This window comes from Lithobates pipiens, unplaced genomic scaffold (genome assembly GCF_037356315.1).
Source record: "Lithobates pipiens isolate NorthernLeopardFrog02 unplaced genomic scaffold, aLitPip1_a1.2 Scaffold_28, whole genome shotgun sequence".
Classification (NCBI taxonomy): Eukaryota; Metazoa; Chordata; class Amphibia; order Anura; family Ranidae; genus Lithobates; species Lithobates pipiens.
The window spans coordinates 127005528-127027119 of NW_027507789.1; the positions used below are offsets into that span (position 1 = coordinate 127005528).

At 47.8% G+C, this 21592-nt stretch overlaps 1 protein-coding gene across 1 annotated transcript in view; it reads right to left on the reverse strand.

Annotated features, from left to right (window-relative positions):
• Positions 1-3305: 3305 nt before the first annotated feature.
• LOC143934798 (integrase/recombinase xerD homolog) overlaps positions 3306-21592 on the reverse strand; it is a 30047-nt gene continuing 11760 nt past the window's right edge. Inside the window, 1 exon segment of the mRNA XM_077458423.1 lies at positions 3306-3378. Within this exon segment, the coding sequence (XP_077314549.1) occupies positions 3306-3378 (73 nt within the window).

Below are 21592 nucleotides of genomic sequence, written 5' to 3' on the forward strand. Positions count from 1 at the left end.
CCTGAGACCCTGTAACACTAACAAGTCACATGACACCAGGTAAGGAAAATGGCTAATTGGGCCCAATTCGGACATTTTCACTTGGTGGTGTACTCACTTTTGTTGCCAGCGGTTTAGCCATTAATGGCTGTGTTGTGTTATTTTGAGGGGACAGCAAATTTACACTGTTATACAAGCTTTATATTCACTACTTTACATTGTAGCAAAGTGTCATTTCTTCAGTGTTGTCACATGAAAAGGTATAATAAAATATTTACAAAAATGTGAGGGGTGTACTCACTTTTGTCAGATACTGTATGTATATGGGATTTTTTATTTTTTATTTTTTATAAATTTGCAAAGATTTCAAACAGTCTTCTTCATGTTGTCATTATGGGGTATTATTTGTAGAATTTTGAAGAAAATAATGAATTTAATACATTTTGGAATAAGGCTTTAACATAACAAAATTTGGAAAAAGCGCTGTGAATACTTTCAGGATGCACTGTATGTACAGCACCCTGCTGGCCCCTTTCACCAGCCACAATCTACCTGAATCACATACAGAAGCAGTCATGACATCACTGGGTCTAAAATATGATATGTAACAAAAGTAAGAAGGTTTTATATATACATTTAATTAGCCTATTGGTAGGGGGTAAAATAGCAACCTGAAATGAAAATTATAAGCAGATCAAACTTCAGCTTTACAGAGAAGAAATAAAGGATTTGGCATATGTAGTGTGTTTTGGCAAATGGTGTGTATGATCATATTGTGCTGAACAGTGGCCATGACCTATTCTCAGTGTGTTGGGCCAGGCAGCAGTGGCGAGATTTAAGTAAGAAACCGCCAGAGGGAGTTGGGAGAGGCCTATATGGTCATGCTGGAAATCTGTTCCTGCCTCCCACATCCTCAGTGCACCAATGGGTACCACCTGTGGCAAGGCTCTCCTCTCATCCTATGGCGGGTGCACCACTTGCAGAGGAGAGCCATTTAACTTTATAAAAGTAAAGATGTTAGGCCGCGTACACACGCGCGGACTGTTCGCCCAACCTTGTCCGCTGAACAGTGTTTGGGCGGACAGTCCGCTCGTGTGTGGGGCTTCAGCGGACAGTTTCAGCGGACAGTTGGACGAACAAGGTCTTACGGAAATTCCGAAAAACTGTCCGCTGAAACAAGGTTTCAGCGGACTGTTCGCTCGTGTGTAGGCTTGTTCGGCCAACTAAGTCTCGCGCATGCTCAGAAAGGATTTCCACGCCGAAAGCTATAATGCAGTGTATAGGACGTCGTATTTTTCGTCCCGTCGTACGTGCCGTTCACGTCATCGCGCACGGTTTCAGCAAACTGTTCGTCCGTCGTGTGTGGCCATGTCCGTCCATGCTAAGTTTGAGCGGACTGTTTGCCGAAACTGTTGGACGGACAAAGTTGGGCGAACAGTCCGCGCGTGTGTACGCGGCCTTAGAGTCTATGCAGATATATTATACCACATATATTATAAAAAACTGGCAATCTACAGCACTTATTTGATGTGCCAGCTCTTGGTGTCCACTGGAAATTCTACTACTTTTTCCTAGTGCCCAATAAAAAGTATATTAGTTTCTTGTATTAACTGGAAATTTGGCTGAGTGTGACTTTAAATGTCTGCCTGCAGGCCAAATCAATGGTTTTACCCATTGCTCACACATTTTACAATTTTATTTCATAGCCTTAAATGCTTTCAAAATTATTTTATTAAAGTAATAGGTATTCAAATGGTGGAAAATGTATTTCTGTGAAACTATAAATTTCAACCAAATTAATCCAAAAATGTTGTAAAACCACAAACCAAACCTGTCTGCTCTGCCATAGTTTAGTAAAGTGCGCTGGCACACACTTCCTCAGGGAGCCACAGGACGTCCATGCTGGATGACAACCACAGAGATATTCATCATTTTCTGCTTAATCCAAATGATGCTTTTTTTTTTTTTACAGTATTTGTAATACAGAACATATGAGGGACCCCAGTGGAAAAGTCTTCTCATTCTGCCACTTTCACTTCTTTTCCTCCTCCCTGTGGAGTGACAAATATATGAAATCTTTTCCTTGGATTCTCTGCATCCTGAGGTGATCAATGGAAAATAATACTTGAGGGTATGACTGTGAGAGATCATCCATCATGCTCCACTGACATAATATATGTGATTGATTCCACTGTCTCTGGTCTCACGTTAAAGTTAAACCCTGCTGTTTTTCAAACATATCAGCGTTAACTGTTCTTTTCCATTTCGATAAGTTTTAAATCAACCTAATTCTTATCTTGAGCTCTTATAAATGAGGTTGTGGTTATATAACAAAACAAAGTACTTGCAGAGAAAATTGTAAATGGTAACATACAATATGATAGTTCATACCACTCTTTTGTCAATTGCCCCTTCGAGCTTGTCAGTAAGTTATCAAGGTTATACTGCTGCCTACAGGAGAAATAGACACTAGGCACATAGAAAACTGAAGGGCAGCCTTCCTTGAGGATCTAACCCCTTCCATCTCATGCCTGCTTGGATGTTCCTTCCCTTCTGCTCTATTTTTGAAAGATGTTTTCTACTACAGTTATCTACTGTCAACAGCCACTGGTGGAGTTAGGCTAGATATTGGAAATTCTGGACATTTCTTCAGCTAGGCAATGAGAATAAGTTCTCATAGTTCACAGAGAAACACTGGTCTACCTAGTGAAGATGTAGTTGTAGTCAACAGTGACTACTCGTCTGTGCTTGAGTTCCAAAGGACTCCGCTATTCAGGTCAGGCCAGTATATCTGGGTATTCCTCATGGAGTTATCTAAAACCAGAGCAGTGACCCTTTTCTCCTCACCTTTGACCAGTGTAGTCTAAAGTTCCTTCCCATTCACCCTGTTATCCATTATACTCCACCCCCAATCCCCTTATCCCACTTATCCTTGAAAAATGAGACCACACCTTGATTTGGAGTAAAATGGCCATAACAGATTTATTAACATAACTCAAACACTCCAATCCAATATATATATAAATAACCATGAATAACCATAAATATAACCATATGCAACCATCCGGCATAACAAACAAATAGCATATAACAACCTGTCCTGTCTGGTGATCTCTGACGGTGACCCATAATTTTACCAAACAACCAACTCACTGCGGTACCCATTTTAACTTAACCAGGCCTCCAGCTGTGACCGCTCGGAGACAACTTCCGACAGTGATAACCATAACCGTATTCCATCCAACGTTCTGGAATACACCGGAGGGACCCATACTAGTGATGGGCCCCCCACCCCTTTCAGATGACCTCTGATTTACCACCCACCGTCAAGGGACCACCAGACAAACACCACCAGCATCGTCCGTCCACACCGCTGTCATGACGCCCGATTCACACCACCTGAAAAAGAAGAACAGAAACAACAAAGAAAAAACACCCCAGTAACCCAACATTAGGGAGGGAGGGTGGGAAAACTGCCTCCTCTCTCTGTCTTCTTCCCCGTACAGCACCTTTGCTCCGCCCACTCCACACTTTTATCCAGCTCCTCCCCCCTCTCCTCTCTCTCTCTCTCTTTACTCCTCCCCTACTATTCCTTCTAAACTTTAACCCTTACCTATGCTGCCTTATCCAGCACTGTCATGCCCGGCCCTTCTTTACCTTCCTTCCAGTCCAGCCATTCAGGGCCTCCCTTGACTAGTGTAGTCTAAAGGTCCTTCCCATTCACCCTGTTATCCATTATACTCCACCCCCATTCCCCTTATCCCACTTATCCTTGAAAGATGAGACCACACCTTGATTTGGAGTAAAATGGCCATAACAGCCTTTATTAACATAACTCAAACACTTCAATCCAATATATATAAATAACCATAAATAACCATAAATATAACCATATGCAACCATCCGGCTTAACAAACAAATAGCATATAACAACCTGTCCTGTCTGGTGATCTCTGACGGTGACCCATAATTTTACCAAACAAGCAACTCACTGCGGTACCCATTTTAACTTAACCAGGCCTCCAGCTGTGACTAGCGATGGGCCCCCCACCACTTTCAGATGACCTCTGATTTACCACCCACCGTCAAAGACCACCAGACAAACACCGCCACAGCCCGAAAGGATGACCTCCCTCAACCTTTAGGGCAACCCCACACCCTCAAGGCCTTCTGTATGCCTTCCTGCAACCCCAAGGACCATAGCTCAATGCCTACGTCTGAGAGGTGCACCCCATCCTTCCAAAGATACATCCTCACGTTACACTCAAGCTCCCGGTGCCGAATGACGATCCTGCCATTCCGCACCACAAACCTCCCAACCACTTTATTGACCCTAATGCGGGTCTTGTTAATACTAGCGATGGACCTAGTCCACCTCCATACCGTCCTGGCCACAATGTCAGACGAGACCAATATGGTACCCGGGAAAAGGACCCGCAGTCTCTCGAAATCGGACTTAATGTCCGCAATCAGGTCCCGGACCTTCCGGACTGCCAGATCATTCCCGCCCGCATGCATCACTAGGACATCCGGGGGCCCATCCCTACCCGCATACTTCACCACCTCCCCCAAAATTCTCTCCCACTTCATCCCCGGGACCCCCAACCACCGTAAACAAGCTTCCCGCCTAGAAATACCAAGCTGCCTGCCATCAGGTCTTTGGTCTCCTCTCCTGGCCCCCCAACACACGTAGGAGAGCCACACGATCCAGACGAGGCGAGCCGAACCTCCATCTGAAAAGAAAAAAACAAACATAATTCCAACAGACCGCAAACCACCAACTGCGCCCCTGCAAGATGCACAGCCCTCCACGGATCCTCCCGTTAACTTCCACTCCCAGTTGCTTTTATTTATTTATTTATTTATTTTTTAAATCACAGTTGAAACGCTAACCTTAGTCGACCGCCAACTGCGGCCTCATATAAGTACGAAATCGGCGAGATTCCCATCTGCCAATCCTACGTACCGCCGCCTCGTCCAACCCGCAACGGGCAGCTTCCGTGGCTGCCCCAATACGGAAGGAGTGCGACGCATACTCCTTACAATCTAAACCCACCTCCCGTAAACAACGCCTAAACACCGAAACGAACTGGTACCTGGACAGAAAGGACCCATCCTCATGCCGCAGGAAGGGGCCCTCCCCTCCCCTCCTCATGCTCCTGAACTCCTGAACCGCCGCCACCGGGCACACCCTGAAGCCTGGGAGCGCATACAGAGACACCAATGCTCCCTTACCTCTCTGGTCTGTCTTAGACCTGCGCAGCCAAAGCCCGACTCGGTCCCCATCCAAGCGTACCTCCCCATCCAACAATCCCCCAGCCACCTTCCTGGTAGGGCTCACCAACTCCCCAATCTGGAATGCCCCATAGAAGGCCAGTGAAAACGCGGCCGTGAACAGCTGCACCTCGTAGCCCGATACACAGATGTCCCCCAGCCGGGCACACATCGCCTGAAGATTCGCAAACGTGATCGGCCGCCTGACATCCCTCTGCATGTGCCGCTTACGGTACCCCTTCAATGCCTGCTTTACCCAAAAGTCTTTGGTCCAATCCTCCTCCCGCATCAACTTAAATAAGAACGTGAGACCCGCCAGCTTCCGTTCAATGGCGGACACCGACATCCCCCGCTCAGTATTCCTAGCCACGAAGTAGAGCACTAGCAAACGCCTATCGGGACCCTGATCACTTACCCTTGCTTCACATGCCAATCCAGACCACTCAGACCAAACCCTCGAGTAAGCTGACCACGTTGCCGTACTCACCGACTGCCGGATCCATCCTGCGGCGATGCCAATGGCAGCCTCCAAATCCACTCTGGGCAAGGGACCCCCTCTGCCTCCGCGCCCGGAGCCAGCTCCCTGAACTTGTCCCACTGAAAACGAGACAGGGAGTCAGCCAGCTCGTTGTCCACTCCCGGGATATGCACAGCATAAACAAAAACATTTAACTGCAAACACCGAAAAACCAACTGCCGCATCAGCCGTATTACAGGAGGTGAAGAAGCTGACATGTGGTTCACAACCTGTACCACCCCCATATTGTCGCAATTGATGCGCAACTTCAAATTCTTACACTCGTCCCCCCAGAGCTCCAACGCTAGCACAACCGGAAAAAGCTCCAGCAGAACCAAATTCCCCAGTAGACCTGCCGTCACCCACGACTGCGACCAAGGCTCTGCGCTCCACCTGCCCTTGAAAAATGCGCCATACTCTGTCGAACCAGCCGTATCCGCAACCAGGTCCACGTCAAAGTTGCTGACCGGGCCAGCCATCCACATGGCCCTACCATTGTAGGAGGACAAAAACTCGTGCCACACCCGCAAGTCCTCCCTATGATCCCGGCGCAGCCGCACAAAATGCATCGGGGCCGTCACCCCCGCTGTAGCTGCCGACAGCTGTCGGCAGAAAATCCTCCCCATGGGAATGATCCTGCAAGCGAAGTTCAGCTTACCCAGGAGCGACTGTAAAGTCCGCAACTGGACCTTACTCCGCCCCTGGATGTCCCTGAACTCCCGCTGCAACTCCTCCAACTTGTTCCTTGGCAACCGGCATTCCATCGCCCCTGAATCAATCACTATCCCGAGGAAACTGAGTTCCGACCTTCGGACCCTCCGTTTTCTCCACCGCCAAGGGGACCCCAAACCTGCCTGCGATGTGCTGCAACATAGACAGCAGAATCACACACACAGCGGAGGCAGGCGGGCCCACGCAGAGGAAGTCATCCAAATAATGGATAACCGACTCTAAGCCCGAAACATCCCTCACCACCCACTCCAAAAAAGAGCTAAACGTCTCAAAATAGGCGCACGAAATTGAGCAACCCATAGGCAGACACTTATCCACATAGAATTGACCACGCCAGTGGCACCCCAACAGCCGAAAGCTGTCGGGATGAACCAGGAGCAGATTCGATATCGGCTTTAGCTTTAACTGCCGCATCAAGCGATGTATACGATACCGTGCACACCTCAGGGTCAATTAAATCGTTGACCGAGCCCCCTTTTGGAAAAGACAGATGATGGATCAAGCAAAATTTGGCCACCTCCTTCTTGGGCACCATCCCCAACGGGGAAACGACCAGGTCAGGCCAAGGCCTATCCCTGAACGCCCCCCCCATCCGCCCCAGGGCCACTTCCTTACCCAATTTGTCATCCACCACCCCCGTATGCTGCAAAGCCGATTTTAAGTTCTCCACCACCGGTGGCACCGCCGTCAGCGAGCAGGGAATCCTAAAGCCGTCCTGAAACCCTGCCGCCAGCAACTGAGCCGCTTCCCGCTCCGGATACCTACTTAGAAAAGGAAGCATCCTTGCCAGCATCACCGGCGTCCTCCCTTTTCTGAGCAGTATCTCCTGCCCGCTTCCCTTTTTGGAAACATCTGGACAGCATGTGGGCACCCCCGCAGCCGGAGCACTCGTGCTTGAACTTGCACATTCCCCAAAATTTGCAGGCGCCTTCATTGTTCTGCCAGCACACCCCCATTTTTTTCCGGCCGACAGTCTCGAGGCTGGCACACTCCCGGCCCCCCCCTGAAGAAACTGAGGCGGGGCCTGCCCTGAGGACATAAGCCTCATCCAGAGGCTGATGTTCATGTGGTCCCAGCGCAGTTCAGGCCGCACCACCTTTATCAACAAATACAAAGCTTCCTCAGATTGACTGAGGCAGAGGGATAACATTAAGAACTCCATATCAGCCAATCAAACAAATCCTTTATTCATTGATAAAATAAAAGGCTTCCTGTGAATGGCTGAGCAGAGATCAGCCAGACTTGATTTTGTTCATGCAGCAGATGGGAAGTCCCCATTCCACTGCCAGAATACAGCGCTGTACACTGTACAACGTAGCTGACGCTACAAACAGTTGTTACAGCACTGAAAGCGAGTATATCTGTTCATAAAGGAAATTGTTTATTTGGACCAGATTGGCGCTAAAGGAACTATTTAAAGTCACTGTAAACATGAAGTTAGGTTTTAACCCCTCCACTGTGCTATAAGGGTAGTGGGACCTGCTCTTCCACCTCCATCCAGACTACACGCTTGGCCATCAAGGGATGGACTGCAGAGCCAGGGGACCATGTGGACACCAGGTACAAGAGGGGGGCCCAGAGCATTGCTGACTACTTCTGGCTTGGTTAGGACATAGTAGGGGAGATTGATCACCATCAGGAGGTCATACATCTGTAGCATCGGTGTAGTGTGAAGCCTTTGCCCACCTTTTTTTTTTTTTTTTTTATACAATGTTTACAGAGATTTGCTGCCACCAGTAAAGTTTTGCCTCAAGGGGACTGCATATTCTAGGCTTTATATGACATAATCCTGGCCCCTGTAATATTTATAAGGTAGGCTGTATGTTGGAAAGCATATGCAATGGGAAAATTTTACAAACTAATATGCTGAAGTTTGTTAGACTCCTGGCACAGTAATTAAAGCATATTTTTGGGGTACAAGGGCTGTGATATATGATATCGTACACACAGTGAGTAGGGTTTTAAGCACAATTTTTCCACACCCACAATTTCTCACCGTGTGGCAGACACACAAATTAATTATTGTCCCATGGGTACCCATGGCTGAACCCCCCCAGGAAGAAAAATGATCTATGGACCTGCCAGTAGGACCCAGGAGCATTGATGATGGTGCAGACTGCACACAGCTGGAAGCAGGTTGCAATGGTAAGTGCAGCAGACAGGATCAACAGGTGAGTAATGAAGGTAGGTGCTGCAGGCTGGGTACAGCAGATAGGCACCAAGGCAGATTACAGCAGACAGGGCTCAGCAGAAGGTATAGTTGGGGAGGGTAGGAGAGGTCAGTGAGAAGTCAGTGAGCCAGTGGTCAGCAGATCGGGTAGCAGAGTTTTGGTATGGCAAGCTGGGGTCATACAAAGGGCAGAAGACAAGAGAAGATCCGTGAACAATCTGAGATCAGAGCTAGGAGCGAGACAAGAGAAATCCAAGGGCAAGCTGAGTCGATAACAGGTCACCAGAAGCAAACATAGGAAGGGGGAGCAGGAAGCTGAAGACCAGTCAGAGATATCCATGTGCCACCGTCATCCTTTTAAATGCCTGAGGGCACCAGTATCTGACATGCATTCCAAGCGCACACATCTTTGCCATGGCAAACATGCGTTTGCAATACACGTGCGCATATTCGTGTGGGTGAAGCCATATTGAGAATTGGCTGATGTGCCAGGCCTGCGCATGATGATCCTCCAGCTAGGGATGAGCCCAACACCTCCCCGGTTCGGTTCGCACCAGAACTTTCGAAAGGACTGGAAATTCGTACAAACTTTAGAACCCCATTGAAGTCTATGGGATTCAAACATTCAAAATAAGAAGTGCTCATTTTAATAGCTAATATGCAAGATATTGTCCTAAAAAGGGTTTGGGGACCCGGCTCCTGCCCCAGGGGACATGGATTAATGCCAATTTTTTTTCTTTAAAAGGCCTGTTTTTTCGGGAGCACTGATTTTAATGACGATTAAAGTGAAAAAAACATGCAGTGCAAACAAGACAGGGACTGTGTAGGTTTGTTGTGTTAAGTAGAATCTGTTTGTAATTTTGAAGGGGTACATTTTTAAAGTGTAGCTCCAGTCAAAAAAATTATTTTTAAGCTTTTTGGAAAGCATAGGAAAGGGTTATCACCCCTGTATATTTTTTTTTTTTGCCGTCCGTCTTTTGTTATCTCCCTTCCTGTTGTCTCCTTCAGTTTGCAAGTAGGAGACGTTTGTAAGTTGGATGTTTGAAATTAGGGGCCTGCCCTATATGCTCTGCAGAAATGTGGGCCTAAGGTGTTGGTGTTGCCACAACACTGTAAGCCCTCAAAGTGACACTTGGTGGGCACTGGAGCGCCCTGCTGTGAACGATTATATCAAAAATTGTAATCACACGCCCCTGTTAAACAGGGGCTGAAAAATTGGGCCTTAGGCACTGGTGCTGGTGCCACGACACTGCAACCTCTCCCAGATACTCTAGTTCAAGTGCAGGAATGAGCACCGCTGCAAAGCATTGCATCAAAAATTCTAATTACATGCCCCTGATAAACAGGGGCTGAAAAATTGGGCCTTAGCCACTGGTGGCGTCACCCAGAACCAAAAATGTTCTTCCAAGCTATCAGCAGGATCATTGAGGACGAAGAGGATAGTCAGTCAACATAACAGGACAGTCACTCAGCATCAGCATAGGCAGTCTTGAAGGGATGTGACATTTCAATTAAAATTATTCGGTTACATCAGCTTCAGGTGCTTGGTAGCTGGTGGTGATCCAAGACTGATTCATCTTTATGAAGGTCAGTCAATCAACCGAGTTGGTGGACAGGCGCCCCCTGTGATCGGTTACAAAGCCTTTAGCAGCACTGAAGGTGCTTTCCTGGAAGAACGCCGGATGCAGGAGAGGCTAGTAGCCCAATTGCATACCGTGCAAGCTCTGGCCAGTGATCCATCCTCAAGACCCAGTAAGCCAGAGGATTTTCGGTGGGAAAGGTGTCCAAGTCTGACCTTGCCCCTAGGTATTCCTGCACCATGTAAATCAGATGCTGGCGATGGTTGCTGGAACCGATCATACCTTGGGGCTGCGGACTAAAAAATTGTCTGAACGCATCGGTCAGACGGCCACCTTCTCCACCGCTCCTTCTGTGACTGACCGAAGCCTCAGCAACACATTGTCCAGCACCAGGAGTTTGTAACCTTCCAGTCTCTGGGAACACGTTGTACAGACCTTTCTGCAAGGCCTCCCAGAGATGTCTCATCCTCTGCTCCCTCTGCGACAGCAAGATAAGGTCCGCAACCTTACCCTTGTACCGTGGATCAAGGAGAGTGGTTAGCCAGTAATGATCCCTCTCCTTGATTCGAAGAATACAGGGATCCTTCTGCAGGCTTTGCCGGATCAGGGAGGCCATGCAGTGTAAGTTAGCTGAGGCATTCGGTCCGGAGACTTCTGGGTCACTAAGGACAACATGATCCGCAGCCACCTCCTCCCAGCCACGTACAAGTCCACAGGTTTCTTGGGACTGTAAATCATCCCTAAAAGACTGCTGCTGCTGATGCTGAGTGCAAGGCTCCACCTCCATGCTGACACAAGCCTACTCCTCCTCCTCGTCCTTTTCCTGTGTGATGGGTGGGACAGCAGGAACACTGTCGGGATAAAGGGGGCCTTGAGAGGCAAAGAAGTCCTCCTCTTCCTGCCTCAAATGCCCTGTTCATTATTCCACGCAGCGTATGCTCCAACAGGTGGGCGAGAGGTACAGTGTCACTGATGCATGCACTGTCACTGCTCACCATCCTCGTGGCCTCCTCAAATGGTGACAGGACAGTACATGCATCCCTGATCATGTGTCACTGGTGTGGTGAAAAAAAACCGAGCTCCCCTGACCCTGTCCTGGTACCGTAGTCGCACAGGTACCCCTTGATGGCCCTCTGCTGCGTGTGCAGCCGCTGAAGCATGGCCAACGTTGAGTTCCACCTGGTGGGCATGTCACATATAAGGCGGTTCTTGGGCAGGTTCAACTCCTTTTGGAGCTCAGCCAGCCGAGCACTGGCATTAAATGATCGGCAGAAATGCACACAGACTTTCCTGGCCTGCCTCAGGACATCCTGTAAGCCCGAGTACCTGCCCTAGAACCGCTGCACCACCAGATTAAGGACATGAGCCACACAGGGCACATGGGTCAGTTGTCCCTGGGAGAAAAGGTTGGTGCCATTGTCGCAAACCACCATTCCTGGCTTAAGCTGGCGTGGCGTCAACCACCTCTCGGCCTGCCCCTGCAGAGCTGACAAAATATCTGCCCCAGTGTGGCTCCTGTCCCCCAAAATAACCAGTGCAAGCACGGCATGTCATCCTTTTGCCTGCGTACTTGCGTAGCCCCTTGAACACCTACAGAGCACCGCTGGTTCCGAGGACAAAGCACTGAAAGAGGCCAATGGAGGAAGAAGAAGAGGAGGGGGTGGAGGAGAGAGGTGTGTCACAACCAGTAGTAGCATTTTGGAGGGGTGGTGGCGGAACAACCTCCAACACTACTGCACCTTGTCCTGCATCCTTCCCAGCTGCCAGAAGAGTGACCCAATGGGCCGTGAAAGATAGGTAACGTCCCTGTCCATGCCTGCTGGACCATGAGTCAGCGATAATATGCACCTTACCGCTGACCGCCCTGTCCAGCGAGGCATGGACATTGCCTTCCACATGCCGGTAGAGAGCCGGAATCGCCTTCCGTGGGAAAAAGTGGTGTTTGGGGACCTGCCACTGAGGAACCACACATTGCACAAACTCACGGAAGGGGGCCGAGTCTACCAACTGAAAAGGCAGCAGCTGAAGTGCTAGCAATTTAGCCAAGCTAGCATTCAACCGCTGGGCATGTGGATGGCTGGGAGTGAACTTCTTTCGATGGTCCAGCAGCTGGGGCAGGGAAATTTGCCTGGTATAATCGGACGTTGGTGTACTGCTAGCAGAGTGTCCGCAAGTACTTGGCTGTGACACGCCTAATTCTACACCTTCATTTATCTCAGTGCAGGTTCCAGAGAGGACTGATGGTCTAGTGGGGTTGGAGATCCCAGCTGATGAGGAGCAAGGAGAGGTCCACTTTGTTTTTTGGTGTGGGTCTTTAACCACTTAAGCCCCGGACCAAATAGAGCCTTCTTTTGATGGTATTTGATTGCCACTGCAATATTTATTTTTTACGATATAAAAGGAAAAAGACTGAAAATTAAAATATATATATATATTTTCTACTCTTTGTTATAAGAAAAATCGAATAAACTAAATTTTAGTCATACATTTAGGCCAAAATGTATTCAGCCACATGTCTTTAGTAAAAAAAATGTCAATAAGCGTATATTTATTGGTTTGCGCAAAAGTTATAGCGTCTACAAACTAGAGTACATTTCCTGAAATTTACACAGCTTTTAATTTATGACTGCCTATCTCATTTCTTGAGGAGCTAAAATGGCAGGGCAAGTACAAACCCCCCCCCAAATGACCCCATTTTGGAAAGTAGACACCCCAAGGAAATTGCTGAGTGGCATGTTGAGCCCATTGATTATTTATTTTTTTTTGTCCCAAGTGATTGAATAATGATACAAAAAAAAGTTTACAAAAAGTTCTCACTAAATGATATATTGCTCACACATGTCATAGTTATATGTGGAATTGCACCCCAAAATATATTCTGCTGCTTCTCCTGAGTATGGGGATACCACATATGTGGGAATTTTTGGGAGTCTAGCCGCGTACGGCACCCCGAAACCAATCACTGCCTTCAGGATTTCTAAGGGTACACATTTTTGATTTCACTCCTCACTACCTATCACAGTTTGAAGGCCATAAAATGCCAAAATAACACAAACCTCCCCCCCAAATGACCCCATTTTGGAAAGTAGACACCCCAAGGAAATTGCCGAGGGGCATGTTGAGCCAATTGAATATTTTTTTTTGTCCCAAGTGATTGAATAATGACACAAAAAAAAAAAAGTTTACAAAATGTTGGCACTAAATGATATATTGCTCACACATGCCATAGTTATATGTGGAATTGCACCCCAAAATATATTCTGCTGCTTCTCCTGAGTACGGGGATACCACATATGTGGGACTTTTTGGGAGCCTAGCCACGTACGGCACCCCGAAAAGGTGCAAATTTTTGATTTCACTCCTCACTACCTATCACAGTTTCGAAGGCCATAAAAACACACAAACCCCCCCCCATGACCCCATTTTGGAAAGTAGACACCCCAAGCTATTTACTGAGAGGCATGTTAAGTCCATGAAATATTTTATATTTTGCCACAAGTTGCAGGAATATTACAATTTTTTTTTTTTGCACAAAGTTGTCACTTAACCACTTCCCGACCAGCGCACGACGATGTACGTCGACAGAATGGCACGGGCAGGCATATTGGCGTACAGGTACGTCCAATATTCAATGCTGCCCTGCCATCGGGAGCGCGCCTCCCGCGGCGAGCTGCCGCGCTGGTCGGGACCCCCATGAGTCCGGTCGCGGGACCCGCGGACTCGATCGCCGCGGGCATCCCCGCGATCGTCTCACGGAGTGGCCGAATGGAGGAAATGCTAAGTAAACAGCATTTCTCCATTCTGCCTAGCAACTAGTGACGCTGATCTCTGCTTTATGTGATTGGAGCAGAGATCAGTGTTCACTAAATGAAAGCCCAACCCCCCCACAGTTAGTAACACACCCCTAGGAACACTTGACCCCTACACTGCCACCCACTGGTTAACCCCTTCACTGCCAGTGTCATTTACACAGGAATCACTGCATTTATATAGCAGTGATTACTGTATAAATGACAATGGTCCCAAAAATGTGTCAAAAATGTCCGATGGGTCCCCCACAATGTCGCAGTCACAATAAAAATCGCTGATCGCTGCCATTACTAGTAAAAAAAAAAATAATAAAAAATTATTAATAAAAATGCTATAAAACTATCCCTATTTTGTAAACACTATAACTTTTGCGCAAACCAATCAATAATCGCTTATTGCGATTTTTTTTACCAAAAACATGTAGAAGAATACGTATCGGCCTAAACTCTATTTTTGTTTATAGCGCAAAAAATAAAAACCGCAGGGGTGATCAAATGCCACCAAAAGAAAGCTCTATTTGTGGGAAAAAAAGGACATCAATTTTGTTTGGGAGCCATGTCCCACGACCGCACAATTGTCAGTTAAAGCGACGCAGTGCCGAATCGCAAAAAGTGGTCTGGTCTTTGACCAGCAAATTGGTCCGGTCTGAAAGTGGTTAATGATATATTGCTCACACATGCTATGGGCATAAGTGAAATTACACCCCAAAATAAATTCTGCTGCTTCTCCCGAGTACGGGGATACCATATGTGTGGGACTTTTTGGGAGCCTAGCCGCGTACAGGACCCCGAAAAACCAAGCACTGCCTTCAGGATTTAAATATAAAACGCTACCAGAAAAAAACTGTTAGTGACCGCAGGGATCAGGCCTGACTCTGCAAATGCTGCAGTTATGTGTTTAGTGTTTTGTAAGTGACAGTGATCGATCGATCGATACTTCACTTGGGTGGGCTGGGCGGAGGGGCAAAACGCAGGTGCTAGCAGGTATCTGGGCTGATCCCGCTAACAATGCGTTTTTTTGGAACCCTAAACTGCTGGGGACGCTAGTATAGATCTGATCAGATCAGATATTGATCTGTTCAGATTCTATACCACTACGGGAGGTGTATGCTTTGCACGTGGGTGTTAGCGGTACTGGCACTAACCTAACGCTGCCTGGGGCGACGCAGACCCTCACCCTAAAACCTAATTGATATCACTCGCCGAGTGATCAGGGGGTTAAACCTTTATTGGGTAATAAATGGTGGGTGCCCTGATGCTATAAAAAGCAAACTAACTAACCAGAGTCACCCGTAACACTTATACGGTGATCACTGGTGAAAGGGTTAACTAGGGGCAATCAGGGGGTTGAAAACTTTATTAGGTAGTATATGGGGGGTCCCTGACGCTATATAAAAACCTGACGGGGAACCTAAATAACTAACTGGCTAATCAGCGTCACCAGTGACACTTATACGGTGATCGCTGGTGAAAGGGTTAACTCTAGGGGCAATCAGGGGGTTAAAACCTTTATTGGGTAGTATATGGGGGTACCTAATGCTATAAAAACCTGCCGGTGAACATAAAAAATAACTAGCTACCTAGCGGCACCAGTGACACTAATGCAGCGATCAGAAAAATGATCGCTTAGTGACACTGGCAAAAGGGGGTGAAAGGGTTACCTGGGGGCAATCAGGGGGTTAAAACCTTTATTAGGTAGTATATGGGGGTCCCGGACGCTATATAAAAACCTGACGGGGAACCTCAATAACTAACTGGCTATCCAGCATCACCAGTGACACTTATACAGTGATCGCTGGTGAAAGGGTTAACTCTAGGGGCAATCAGGGGGTTAAAACCTTTATTGGGTAGTATATGGGGGTACCTAATGCTATAAAAACCTGGCGGTGAACCAAAAAAAATAACAAGCTACCTAGCGGCACCAGTGACACTAATGCAGCGATTAGAAAAACGATCGCTTAGTGACATTGGCAAAAGGGGGTGAAAGGGTTAACTAGGGGCAATCAGGGGGTTAAAACCTTTATTAGGTAGTATATGGGGGTGCCGGACGCTATATAAAAACCTGACGGGGAACCTAAATAACTAAATAACTAACTGGCTATCGAGCGTCACCAGTGACACTTATACGGTGATCGCTGGTGAAAGGGTTAACTCTAGGGGCAATCAGTGGGTTAAAACCTTTATTGGGTAGTATATGGGGGTACCTAATGCTATAAAAACCTGGCGGTGATCCTAAAAAAATAACTATCTACGTAGCGGCACCAGTGACACTAATGCAGCGATCCGAAAAAGGATCGCTTAGTGACACTGGCAAAAGTGGGTGAAAGAGTTAACTCTAGGGGAAATCAGGGGGTTAAACCTTTATTAGGTGGGTAGGGGGCTACCCTGGACCTAACACTAACTGCCCTGACACTTTTTACTGTCACAACTGACACTAAATGCAGTGATCAGTAAATAAACGATCACTGCAATCAGTGACACTGTGACTGGGGGGGCGATCAGGGGGTGATTTGTGTGCCTATGTGTACCTACATGTCAGTGTAGTGTTGGTGCACTTACTATTGTGTTCTCCTCGCAGTCTGGTCAAAAAGACCGCCCGAGGAGAATGACATCACTTCCTCCCTGCCTGTGTTTACACTACACAGGCAGGGGAAGCTTCTCATTCGCCAGGAGCGATCGAGAGGGTATGGCCAGAAACCAATGGCCATCCCCTCATACCGAATCGCTCCTAAAGCGGAACGGACCGCCGCAGCCAGCGGGAGGGGGTCCAATTCGGACCCCCCAGCCGCTGGAAGGCAAGCACGTACATGTACGTGCTTGTGCCTGTCGGTGCCATTGTGCCGACGTACATTTACATGCGGCGGTCCTTAAGTGGTTAAGGTACGCTTGCCAACAAGCTGCATGGCAGGTCAACATATGTCTGTTCAAGCATGTGGTGCCCAAGCGGCTGATGTTTTGGCCATGCGAGATACGCTTGGGACATATGTTGCAGATAGCAGCGGTGCTATCTGCAACTTTTGCAATAACGCGCAGAGGCAGAGCCCTGCACAGGCGGATCTCTTTGGTGTGATTCAGTCGGTGTGCTGCCCCTAAGCTGGCCCCCGGAGGGCATCCTGCCTCATTGGAGATGTGCCTCCTTCTCCTCCTCTCTCCTATCAGGCACCAATGTGGAGTCAGTGACCATATCATCCCCTCCCTCTTCATCACTGGAGCAAACCTGGCAGTATGCTGCAGCTGATGGAACATGACTGCCAGATTGCTGTCTTTCTTGAGCATCCCCTCTCTCTGTGCTCACGCTACTGCCTTCCTCGAGCTGGGTATCCTCATAAGAACCTTCAAAATGCTGGGCATCCTCCTGGAGCATGTACCAGTGGCGGCTGGTGAAGTTTTTGGATGGGGGGCGCCAGACCCCGCCCATCATGACCCCGCCCATCATTTTGGCCCCTCCCACTTCTCATAAAACACGCCCCTTATGTAATCTGAAAAAAAATTTGACATGGGTTCCCCCTCCGAGAGCATACCAGGCCCTTAGGTCTGGTATGGATTCCAAGGGGAACCCCCTACGCCGAAAAAACGGCGTGGGGGCCCCCCCCAGATCCACACCAGACCCTTATCCGAGCACGCTACCCGGCCGGCCAGGAAAGGGGGTGGGGACGAGCGCGTCTGGTGTGGATCTGGGGGGGACCCCCACGCCGTTTTTTCGGTGTAGGGGGTTCCCCTTGGAATCCATACCAGACCTAAGGGCCTGGTATGCTCTCGGAGGGGGAACCCACGTCAAATTTTTTTTCAGAAATTTGGCGTGGAGTTCCCCCTTCAGAGCTCATTCTCTGATTGGCCACGGCAAAAGTCGCCTGGCCTGGGGAAACCTTTCTGGCTGTGAAAGCTTTTTGCATTCATTCAGCTAAATGCACGAACATTCTCCACAAAGTAGAAGCTAGAAAGCCTTTATGCGGTGACTCACCTCTCACTGTCTGGCAGCTCCGCTCGGGCTAAGGAACGGAGCTGCCTACATCACTTCCGGGTTTCGTGAAGCAGCCGAAAGCCGGAAGTGACTGCCTGTCTAAGAATGACAATGCTCCCGCCCGTAGAATCACAGTGATTTTACGGGCGGAAGCTAGTCGGCGTTCTGCAGTGCGCCGCAAGGCGGGTTTTTAACCCGCAAATGAAGCGCCATGGATGCAATCTTGTGATTGCATCGACGTGGCGCTTCTCATAGTGCACTGTGACCGGCGCCACAGTACACTATGTTAAATTGTTAAATGACATTTTTTTTTTTTTTTTAATGTCTTAAAGGGCCCGTTTTTTTTTTTTGTTTTTTTTTACTTTTTTTTTTTTTTTACACCTAGGGAGAGGGGGGGGCGGTGCCCGGGCGCCCCCTATGGGCGGGCCGCCACTGGCATGTACTCAACACTGGTCAAGCAGTTCGGGGGACTCCTCAGGAGGACATGGTGGGTCTAGGGAAGGAGTGACTGATGACATTGAGATGAGGGAAGAGGACACGTTGGCAGCTGCTTTGCTAGTACCCTGAGCCTGGGTGAGAGAGGATGAGGAGGAGGGCTTGGTCATCCACTCTACCAAGTCTTCGGCATGATGCGGCTCAAAACGTCCAGCTGTCGAAAATAAGGACAAGCGTGTCCCATGGCCACGTGCTGATGATGATGCACCGCGTCCACGATCAGCACTGTTGTCTCTAGACACAGAGCCTGCTTGCCCTATTTTATTGGCTCGTGACTGTCTACCTCTCCTTGTTGGCCTTTCAGACATAGTAATGGCCTGCAGGGAGATAGGAAAACCAGCAGTTGGGTAGCTTTCGGTGCACACTGAGCAGATGACACAGTACACTGTAATTACTGCAGCTGCCTGCCTGTGTTACAGAAACAGAACAACACGAGCAATAAGGGGTAGCTTCGGGTGTATACTGTGCTGGAGGCACACAACGCCCACTTTAACTGCTGCAGATGCCTGTATTACAGAACACCAGCAATAAGGGGTATCTTCAGTTGTATACTGTGCTGGAGGCACACAGCACCCACTTTAACTGCTGCAGATGCCTGTATTACAGAACACCAGTAATAAAGGGTATGTTCAGGTGTATACTGTGCTGTAGGCACACAACACCCACGTTAACTGCTGCAGATGCCTGTTTTACAGAACACCAGCAATATGGGGTATCTTCAGGTATATACAGTGCTGGAGGCACACAAAACCCACTGCAACAGCGCTAGGTTTTCAAGCCACGAAGACACTGTCCCTGCCTATCCTGCTCTTTCCCTGACCGCCACAACACACTACACAAGGCCGCCGCGCTGGCAGCCTTATATAATATGGGGCATGTACTTAACCCCCCTGAGCTATAATTGGCCACAGCCATCGTGCCTGTGGCCAATTATGTCTCTACTCGCTGCCGGCGATGTGATTGGCCAAGCATGCGGGTCACAGTGCATGCTTGGCCAATCATGAGCCAGCAATGCACTGCGATGGCGTAGTGCTTTGTGGGCCATTCGCGCCACACAAATATGGTGCGAATTGTCCACAAAGTTCTGAATTTGCCGAACGGCCGTTGTTCGAGTCAAACCTGTGTTCGACTCGAACAACGAGCTCATCCCTACCTCCAGCTAGTTCCCTGACAACAGCTCCTTTCCTGATCCCTTGGACAACCTTTTCTTGTGTCTTGTTTCTGGTGAATCTTGAACTCTTTACTCCTCCCATGAACTTCTTGATTTAAGCCATGTCTCTGCACTTCCTGTTTGTCTGATTATTGTGTTATCTCCACTCAATATTTTGTTCCTTTGCGTACCTGCAGCTGTTCTTTTCTTCACTACCACTTGTTATCAATTTTGGCTTTTTCATTGATTAAGCTTCCCTCTGATCTTTTCTTACTAATACTAGTCATTGTAAAAGCAAAAAGAAGGGAAAAAAGCACCACTACTAAGTGTGGCACATATGAAATGAAAAACAATAATCATGCACTGACATTTACAAGCTATTAAAATGTGTATTGATAAGTCTCCAGCAGTGTCTGGATTTATCACATGGATGAGAACCACTGTGGACAGCAAGGAAGAGTTGTAGGTGAACAAGATGGCTGTGATGATGTCCTTTTACATAAATAGGTGCGGTTATGCTTTTTGGGGTGTGGCCTCCCCCCCTGTCAAAATACTCATGACTGACCCATGGATTGTTAATCAACTATGCTTCTGCGTGTTTCTTATGCCGCGTACACACGAGCGGACTGTATGGCGTACTTAGTCTGTCGAAACACATTTCAGCGGACAATCCGCTCGTGTGTGGGCTTCAGCTGACTTTTTCAGCGTGCAGTCTGGCGTACTAAGTATTTCGGTTTTTTCGAAATTCTGTCCGTCGTACTTTGGTTTCAGCGGACAGTACGGTCGTCAGTATGCTAGTTCGACAGACTAAGAATGGCGCATGCCCAGAAATGATTTACACGGCGGAAGGGTGCTTTGCTGTGTCTTGGACTTCCTATTTCTAGTCCCGTCGTACGTGCTGTACACGTCATCGCGCAAGCTTTCGACGGACTGTTTGTGCATCCGTGTGTGGTCAAGTCCGTTCAGTGGAAAGTACGACAGACTGTCCGTCAGATTGTATGACGATGAAGTATGCCATACAGTGCGCTCGTGTGTACGCGGCATTATATGCTTCTCAACTGCTTCAACCACTGGCCTCTGAGCCTTACTACAGACCATGACACTCTTAGCCCTTGTACACACGATTGGAGATTCCTTCGGAATGTGTCCGATTGGAGCGTTTTGTCGGATATTCCGACTGTGTGTGGTATGCATTGGACGGTTTCCGTCGGAATATCCGTCGGACCAAATTTTCCAACTTGCCGGAAATATTTTCCGACAAACTGCTCCGATCGGACTCCGATCATGTGTAGCCTACTCTGACGGACAAGGTGCCACGTATGCTCACATTCAAATTCCGTAACGGAAGCTCTCGTTCAGGTAAAACTACTGCTCGTAATCGATATAGCACATTCGTCACGCTGCAATGTTAAAAATTCTTTGCAAGCACATTCTCTTGTTCTTTACAATGCTGCAAGAAGGAACTTCTTTTGATGCTCATAGTCACACACACTTCTCCCGAACGTATTTCATTACTCTTTTTTTAACCATTTCGGCAATACAATTTTTGTTTTCGTCACATCTACACAATTTTAGATTTTGTTTATTCTTTTTTGGATGTTTTTTTTTTCCTAAAAATCTCCTTTAACCACTTTCAGACCGGACCATTTTGCTGGTCAAAGACCAGACCACTTTTTGCGATTCGGCACTGCGTCGCTTTAACTGACAATTGCGCGGTCGTGCGACTTGGCTCCCAAACAAAATTGACGTCCTTTTTTTCCCACAAATAGAGCTTTCTTTTGGTGGTATTTGATCACCCCTGCGGTTTTTATTTTTTGCGCTATAAACAAAAATAGAGCGACAATTTTAAAAAAAACGCATTATTTTTTACTTTTTGTTATAATAAATATCCCCCAAAAATATATAAAAAAACATTTTTTTCCCTC